Source organism: Vitis vinifera, chromosome 6, assembly GCF_030704535.1.
Source record: "Vitis vinifera cultivar Pinot Noir 40024 chromosome 6, ASM3070453v1".
Lineage (NCBI taxonomy): Eukaryota > Viridiplantae > Streptophyta > Magnoliopsida > Vitales > Vitaceae > Vitis > Vitis vinifera.
The window spans coordinates 24,099,654-24,109,036 of NC_081810.1; the positions used below are offsets into that span (position 1 = coordinate 24,099,654).

Consider the following 9,383-nt stretch of genomic DNA (forward strand, 5'->3'; position numbering starts at 1 on the left):
ATTGACAAGATACATAAGTGCACCAATAGTATTAAGATATGATATATACTTCAAGACCAAGTAATTCTTTACATTTTTCACAAGGACGAAATGAGTTCTTCTTCACATCAAGTGATCAAACAATCATTGAAGAACTTAAAGGATGTCATTTATTCATTTAAAAATGCTTCAAAATTTTCTTAATGTATGTTGATTGATGTACTAAAACTCCATTAGAAAAATATTTGATCTATAGGTCGAGACAAATTTTTTTTTTTTTTCCAAAATCTTTAATCTCAAATTCTTTTTTCAAGTAATTTTTTGTTCTTGTGAGCTCTTCAAGAGTTCCAACAAGATTTAAGTCATCATCACACATTGCAATAATTGCAAATCTGGTTTTTGATTTCTTAATGAAGATGTATGGACATATAGCGTTATTCACATACCTTTCTTTTAGCAAGTATTCGCTAATGCAATTGTACCACATGCATCCGGATTGCTTTAATACATACAAGGATCATTGTAACTTGATTGAGTACATGCTATGAGGTTTTGTACTATTTTCTTTAGGCAATTTAAATCCTTTAAGGATTTTCATGTATATATCATTATCCATGGATCCGTATAAATATGTTGTAATAACATCCATGATATGCATATTCAGTCATTCTGAGACTGCCAAACTAATTAAGAAACAAAAAGTGATTGCATTCATGATAAGAGAGTATGTTTCCTCGTAGTCAATATCAAGTCTCTATGAGAAACCTTGTGCTACTAATCGTGTTTTATATCTTATGATCTCATTATTTTCATTGTATTTTCGTACAAATACCCATTTGTACCCAATAAGCTTTACATCTTCAGGTGTTTGGACTGTAGGTCCAAAAACTTCTTGTTTTGTTATTGAGTTTAACTCTGCCTGCATAGTTTCTTTCCATTTTGGCCAATCATTTCTATGTTGGCATTCCTCAACATTATATGGTTTGGGATCTTTATCATTTCTTATGATATCAGAGGCCGCTTGGAAAGCGAAAATATTATTAATAACAATATTGTTTCAATCTCATATTTCTCCCGTGTGTACATAACTTATTGAGATCTCACAATTTTTAGGTACCTATGCCTCTTCAGGTGTTTCTTGTTAAATATGTGCCTCTTTAAGGGCTTTCTACATTATTTGTGCCTCTTCTAGAGTTATAGATTTATCAATTTTAGACTAATCAGTTATTTTGATGACCTCTTCTAAAGTGCCAAAATTTTCTTGTGTTCTACTCTTCTGGGGAGTTACATCATTTGAACTGACATGTCTACCATGTTTCAGGCGTATCTTAGATTCATTTGTTAACTATCTTATAGGGACATCAATCCGTGTTGGAGTATTTGTAGCCGGGGTATGTGACTTTGTCACTTTCTTTATATCAATGAATGTATCTAGTAATTGATTTGCAAGATTTTGCAAATGAATGATCCTTTAAACTTCTAGTTTACATTGATTTGTACGAGGATCAAGATGGAACATAGTAGATGCGTTCCAAGTAATTTCTCATCATTCTTCATAAATCGACTGTTCTCCCCCTAATAACAGGAAAACACTCTTATTATAATAGTCTAAGGGATTCTGTTGGGCAGAAATCTAACTACTTGAACTCCTTTTGCTTTTGCCTTTGGTATGGAGGTCGATATACCAATGGCCCCTAGGTTAGAATGTTTCCCTCTAAATTGATTTTTTGAGTTCACCCCATTAGAAGGGTTTTTCTACACAAATATCATATTCCCAAAAAATTAAAAGAAGAATGCAATAATAATAATGAAAAGATTTATATATTTTTTTCAAACTTATTTTATTTATTTTCATCTATTATATAAAGATTAAATAATTCAAAATATGTAGATTATTGACTAATTTTAATTATATTTTATTTTCTTTTATCAAACATGATAAAACCATTTTTCCTAAATTTTTTTTCTTTTTTAGTGTTTGTTTTAAAACAAAGGTAGTCAAAAGAAAAAAAAAAGAAAAAAGAAAAAAAACATTGAATATGTTTTCATGCTCTTTTAAAAAAAAAATTAAATTTGATTCATGATTCTAATTAGGTTAGAATGTTATCCTCTCATATGGATTTTATGTCTAACTCATCATTTGAAAAGATTGAGTGAATTTGTCTTTTGAAAAAATCAATTTTTGTAAAGGAAAAATCATATTTTGAAAAAATAAATTTAACTTAAAAACTGAGAATTATCTTTTCACAAAAAGATTTGAATGTAAAAAAAAGATAAAATAAGTGAGAAAGAATATATTGAACGAAAATAACATATTTTAGTATTTAGTTTTTAAACCATCCTTTGTTAATAAAATCTTTTAAAATAATATTTTCCTAAAAGAAATCCGGATAGGACACTCAAGCATGAACCTCGCCTAAAATAAGAAAACATGATACAATAAAATTATGTACCCGCTTATTTAGGTAATATGAATCTTTTTCTAAGGTGGGCAGCAGGTGGGCAGCCATGATATCAGTTATGTGCCCACGTGTTTAGGTAAAATGAATATTTTTATAATGTGGGTGGTATCAGCCAATATGAAAATCTCGGTAATCATGGATATATCGGTATTTTAATTTTATGAATATATCAGATATATGGAATACATATCGATGGATATTTTGATACAAAATATCGGTAACGTAAAAATTAATAAAAATTATGAAAATATTAAAAAAAAAAACAATTTATAAGAATTAAAAATAAATATTTTAAACTTATTTATATATATATATATATATATATATAATTTTTCATATTTGATAATAATATCCTCTACATGTATAAAAAAATATAAATTTTATAAATGTACATTTATTATTAAGTTGTATTATATATTATTTTATAATATTATTATGATAATATGTCTAATTTTAAAATATATTTAATATTAAAATTATGGTCGATTTTAATTTATAAGTATTCATTGATATAAAATAAATAATAATATATGCATAATTTTTTTAATATTTATTTTTATTATATTTAATAAATATATAGATTATATAAAAAGACCTATTAAGAAAATTATGTTTTTATATTTTTGGTAATAAATTAAATTAAGTATAAAAATAAAATAATTATAATTTATTTATTTAATAATAAAAAAACCGAAAAATTAGTGACATATCTATTAAATATCTAGAAATCGAAAAAATAAAAAAATTGATAAAATATCAATAAAATATATGAAAATATTGGTTGACGGATATATTTTCCTAAATTTTGTATCGGTATCCATGAATATTGGATATATCATGGATATATCGACGATATATCCAGATATTTTAATCCTGGATGTCAGCCATGACAGGACATTAATTAATGTCATCATATAGCAATTTGCATGCAGGCAGCTTTATCCTCATCTCAGGCATCCAAGCAAGCATTTATCTATGGCAAGTATTCCTCAAATCTCAGCTGCTGCTAGAAGGTATGCTTAATGGTTTTATTACTTCTCTTACAAATGTCAAATATTATTCTTTTACAAATGTCTTCATTCTGGTTCTTTCTCTTCTGTTCAAATTTATATACACACATTGGCTACAAGGTAAGGTGGCACTAATTACCGGTGGCGCTAGTGGGATCGGGGAAAGTACTGCAAGACTCTTCTCTAGACATGGGGCTAAGGTTGTGATCGCTGACATCCAAGACAACTTAGGCCTCTCTGTTTGCAAAGATTTAAGTCCTACCTCTGCCTCCTTCGTCCACTGCGACGTGACCAACGAAAAGGAGGTTGAAAATGCCGTCAACCTTGCTGTTGCTACGCATGGAAAACTCGACATTATGTTCAACAATGCAGGCATAGCTGGAGAGGCCAAACCCCACATCCTTGATAACGACAAAACTGAATTTGAGAGAGTCCTGAATGTGAATGTAGTAGGTGCCTTCTTGGGAACCAAACATGCGGCTCGGGTGATGATTCCAGGTACATAATCGGAGAATGATTTTTGTTTAATTTGACTGGAATTAGGATTTTTCTTTTCTTGGTAATGATCACTTTGCCTTTTATTCTTCTTGAGCTTACCACTTTTCATTTATATTTTTCAGCTGGTAATGGCAGCATAATTACTACTGCCAGCGTTTGTTCTACTGTTGGAGGGGGTGCATCTCATGCTTACACTAGTTCGAAGCATGCAGTGGTGGGACTTGCAAGGAATGCAGCGGTGGAGCTCGGAAAATATGGCATTCGTGTGAACTGTGTGTCGCCATATCTGGTTGCCACTCCACTAGCAAAGGACTTATTCAAATTGGATGATGATGGAGTATCCGGTGTATATTCCAACCTTAAAGGAAAGGTTCTTAACGCAGAAGATGTGGCTGAGGCTGCTCTCTACTTGGCCGGTGATGAATCCAAGTATGTGAGTGGGCATAATCTTTTAGTAGACGGAGGTTTTACCGTAGTAAATCCATCTTTCGGTATATTTTGAGGAAATGATTTAAGGTTTTTAATCCATGATTTGGTTCACAGTAGTTTGTATTTGTTATATGAAACTACCTAGGTGTGAATAGGTAGTTCTTTTCCTTTTTAGTCCAAGTTTTTATTTTTTAGGCTATGTTTGGTTCCCGGAAAATTTGAGGGAAAATACAAGGGAAAGAAAATACAAAGGAAAAATAGAAGGAAAGAAAAAGTGAAGGAAAATAAAAAAATAGATTAAAATTTGATAAATTATTTTTTTTGTTATTTCAAACTCATTTTATTTATTTTAACTCATCAATATAAAGATTAAATAATTTAAAAATATATAAGTTTTTAATTAGTTTTAATTATATTTGATTTTCTTTGATATTTTTCATATGACAACCAAACATGAGAAAATCATTTTCCTTAACATTTTTTTTCTTTCCTTTGTACTTTCCAGGAACCAAACATAGTCTTAATCTTTTTGGAAGAATTAGAGATGAAGTAGAGAAATTCAAACGCACAATCACACACCAATTTGCATAGAAAAAAAATCAAATTTCCTAAAGACTTTGTGGATATAAAAACCACATAGTCTAAATATTGTAGAGCCGTAAACCTACTATTGAAAGAGAAGTATATATATTAATTAATAAAGCTCAATACAATAGAGTTTACAAATCTCTCAATATTGTTTATGCTAAGAAAACATCTAAAATCAGATGTACAATGTCCACAACACATCTAATGTGTGGTTTGTCATTTTCTAGTTTAATCAATTTTGGTCTAACATGAATCAAAGAGCTTGTATTTATAAGATTAGCCAGAATTTATCATTGGTACCAATATATCTCAAATCGAAAATCATTCTCTTTTCAAATAAAAAAGATTTAACAGCTAGCATAGCAATTGGATTGTCTTCTTAGGGATTACCATGCAAATCAACATTCATCTGTCAATTAATTGTATTTAGAACTAGAATTACTATTTGTAAAATGATTTTTTTAGATTTGGATAAAAGTTTAAAGAAAATCAGTTTAAAAACTAAGTAATTGATGAAATTTTACAAAAAGATAAAGATCAATATTTAGAAATATCAAACAATATACAGTTTTGGACAAAGTAGTGTAGGATTGCTTGTTTTTATGCATTAGATCTTTTTTTTTTTTAAAAAAAATATTCATTTTCATTCAATTAATGATAAAATACAGATGAATTAATAACACTCAATACAATAGAGTTTACAAATCTCTCAATATTGTTTATGCTAAGGAAACATCTAAAATAAGATGTACAATGTCCACAACACATCTAATGTGTGGTTTGTCATTTTCTAGTTTAATCAATTTTGGTCTAACATGAATCAAATAGCTTGTATTTATAAGATTAGCCAGAATTTTATCATTGGTACCAATATATCTCAAATCAAAAATTATTTTCTTTTCAAATAAAAAAGATTTAACAACTAGCATAGCAATTGGATTGTCTCCTTAGGGATTACCATGCAAATCAACATTCCTCTGTCAATTAATTGTATTTAGGACTAGAATTACTATTTGTAAAATGAATTTTTTAGATTTGGATAAAAGTTTGAAGAAAATCAGTTTAAAAACTAAGTAATTGATGAAATTTTACAAAAAGATAAAGATCAATATTTAGAAATATCAAACAATATACAGTTTTGGACAAAGTGGAGTAGGATTGCTTGTTTTTATGCATTAGATCTCTTTTTTTTTAAAAAAAAAAAGAAGAAAATATTGATTTTCATTCAATTAATGATAAAATACAGATTAATTAATAACGCTCAATACAATAGAGTTTACAAATCTCTCAATATCGTTTATGCTAAGGAAACATCTAAAATCAAATGTACAATTCCACAACACATCTAATGTGTGGTTTGTCATTTTCTAGTTTAATGAATTTTGGTCTAAAATGAATCAAAGAGCTTGTATTTATAAGATTAGCTAGAATTTTATCATTGGTACCAATATATCTCAAATCAAAAATCATTTCTTTTCAAATAAAAAACATTTAACAGCTAGCATAGCAATTGGATTGTTTTCTTAGGGATTACCATGCAAATCAACATTCATCTGTCAATTAATTGTATTTAGGACTAGAATTACTATTTGTAAAATGAATTTTTTAGATTTGGATAAAAGTTTGAAGAAAATTAGTTATAAAACTAAGTAATTGATGACATTTTACAAAAAGATAAAGATCTCTATTTAGAAATATCAAACAATATACAGTTTTGGACAAAGTAGAGTAGGATTTCTCTTTTTTATATAAAAAAAATATTGATTTTCATTCAGTTAAACTCTAATTCATCCCTAGATTACTCTTAGATTTAGACATATATGATCTATGAAAAAACAATTGATCAATCATAATAAGAGCATCCAATGTATTCACTAAGAATCATATAGGTGAAATCTACAACAAACAACAAAAGAATTCAACAAAAGATGAAAAAAAAATCTTAGATCTAAAAAGATAATGGTAGGGTTCATCATAGAGGAATGCACTCATTCCTTACCCTTAGTTGTACAAAGTTGATCTTTAAGATATCGAATGAATTTAGCCTTCCATTCCAAAATCTTCAAGTAAGAAATCATGGTTGGATGCCAAGAAAATTTCATAGATAATGGTTTTGGAGAGAAAATCTAATATACTCTCTAAAACAAACAATTTAATTAACAATTATGATATCTAAACCATCTCTAACAAGTTATTTAAAGGTAGCTAGCACTTAATCATAACTTGACAAATCAGCTAACTAATCCTAGTAAAATTGAAGTAACTAAAAACAACTATGACTATTGTTTATTATAGTAGTCAAAACAATTCGATACTCTTTTCTTCAATTTGATATCAATCCAACTAAAAAATTATCCTCACTCCAGCCTTCAATTTCAAAATAGCCAATTTGATACAATGCGATGGTATTGGATACCACGATTTCTTTATTTTCCTTTATCGAATAGAACTTTGCATATAAAAATGATGCTTGATTTATTCTCATAAGTTTGTGCACTAAGCAAAATGAGATTTGATAGCATTCGATAACATAATCTTCCATCACTAGGAATTGATTTGGTGTATGATACCTTAAATAATGTGTCATCAAGGAATATAATCTTGAGTGAGGACTATTGGGATCCATAAGAAAATATTACTTTCCTCATAATCTAATTATAAAGTTGACTCAATATCACACTATAGAGAGTCAATTATCCTTTTTAACATGACCTGCTTCTAATTATGTAAATATTATTTGCTTTTGGCCTGAAGGACCCTCATAACTTCATAATATGTCTACTAGGTTAAGAACAATCCAAATATATATACCTTAAGGAACTTTTTTCCATATCCGATGTAAAATATTGCATTATCTCTCTCCCATTCTCACACAACGTCTTTGTTGTGTCTTATGGAATTGCAAGGCTAAACATATAAACACCCCTTGTGGGGCCAAACAAACTTCCATATCAGAGTTGATACCATTTATAACTATTGGGATTGAGCCCTTAAAAGTAAGACATGATGAAATCAAGTCAGACTTGATTGTTCCCTTGTTATCCCTTTAATGTATCGACATTGATTTGAGCATTCAATTCATATCTCTTACATTTTTCATTACTTAGGTTCATTAGGAGTTGCACTAATGATACAAGTCATGAGTTCCTTGTAAGTAAATAAGTTGTTCATGGATTTTGGAAATCTAATAGAAACTATAGTGCACCACCTCCTAATCGGAGGGATAGCTTGTTTTAACTATCTGGATGAGTTTCCCATGGTGAATACACAAGTATATATGATTCACATTAGACAAGACCTATGGTGAATCATGATGTAAGGCTATCAATTGTCATGATTCACCAAGCTATTATACTACATAGACTCTCAACCTTTGAGCCCATGCCAAAATCAACATGGGACATTGACCTTTGGGTGAGACCCTAAAGTGGTCATATATCTCTATGAATTAGGTCACTATTGATAGAGGATTGTGGCAATAGGTATTCTCAGTAAAGGCACCATGATATCTCATGGGATTGAGACAGTGTGTCCCCTTGGGTGATTTAAAGGACATGTGATCATGAAATCTATGGCACTGTAGTAATTTCTTAAGTGAAATTTGACATATGCTCTTTATGAGCTAGAGTATGCCATTTAATCACTTAATAAGTGGGATTTATAACTTAAGGATTGGAGAGATAATTTTGATAGTTGATAGCACTACCTTATTAAATTATGGACATTAGTTCATAGAGAGTCTGCATGTAGTGGATAAGTACATCATGGACCTAAGCTTCATCTCGTTGTTATTTACATAGAGAACTAAAGTGTAGTTGAGTTTTTTTTTTTTTTTTTTTTTTTGTAGAATGCTTAATCAACTTTAGAATTAGATTCTGAGGGAGTCAATAATCCTATGGTCTCAATGGTCTCAATGGTCCTCGCTCTAAGCTCATATACCATGATGACATAGTTTATGAGGATTGGATTGACTCTAAGTTCACTCTTATGTACAACGACATTTTGGTAATTACGTAAGGTTGCACATGAGATTGTGAACAAAGTCTCTAAATTGAGTTAATTGATTAATTAGATGACTCTATGTGGTTAACTAATCAATTAAGACCCCTTTTAGGCTACATTAAGTGACCCAAGCCTTGGTAGGCTCAAGTCACTTAAACCTACTAAGGAGACCTTATAAATACCCCTTAGGGGTTAGGGTTTTCATCACTTTTTAGTGAGAACATCTTCCATCTCTAAAGAAAGAGAAAGAGAGAGAGAGAGAGAGAGAGAAAAAAAAAAAAAAGCTTTCTCATTTTCAAAGTCTACACTTGGGAGTGCCAAGATCATGGTTTGAGTCATTGATCGAAAGCCCTTAGGTGTACGAGACCTTTAGATTTTTTTTCTCCATGTGGAATTGATCCGGGAACATCCTGAT

At 29.6% G+C, this 9,383-nt stretch overlaps 1 protein-coding gene across 2 annotated transcripts; it reads left to right on the forward strand.

Moving 5' to 3' along the window:
- The first annotated feature begins 3,308 nt into the window (after positions 1–3,308).
- On the forward strand, positions 3,309–4,572 carry LOC100260340 (borneol dehydrogenase, mitochondrial). 2 transcript variants are annotated; one of them, XM_010653558.3, is made up of 3 exons: positions 3,311–3,454; positions 3,572–3,949; positions 4,072–4,572. In XM_010653558.3, the coding sequence occupies exons 1-3, from the start codon at positions 3,346–3,348 to the stop codon at positions 4,449–4,451; spliced, it is 867 nt and encodes a 288-aa protein (XP_010651860.1). In that variant the 5' UTR covers positions 3,311–3,345; the 3' UTR covers positions 4,452–4,572. The 2 variants fall into 2 exon arrangements, with proteins under 2 accessions (XP_059593656.1, XP_010651860.1); XM_059737673.1 differs by having other exon boundaries at positions 3,309–3,949.
- The last annotated feature ends 4,811 nt before the right edge of the window (positions 4,573–9,383 follow it).

Bases quoted from the DNA above. Each gene is read 5' to 3' on its own strand.
- LOC100260340 (XM_059737673.1), top strand. From the start codon at position 3,346: ATGTCATCATATAGCAATTTGCATGCAGGCAGCTTTATCCTCATCTCA. The intron at 3,950-4,071 runs GTACATAATCGG...TATATTTTTCAG, and splicing joins GGCTCGGGTGATGATTCCAG to CTGGTAATGGCAGCATAATT.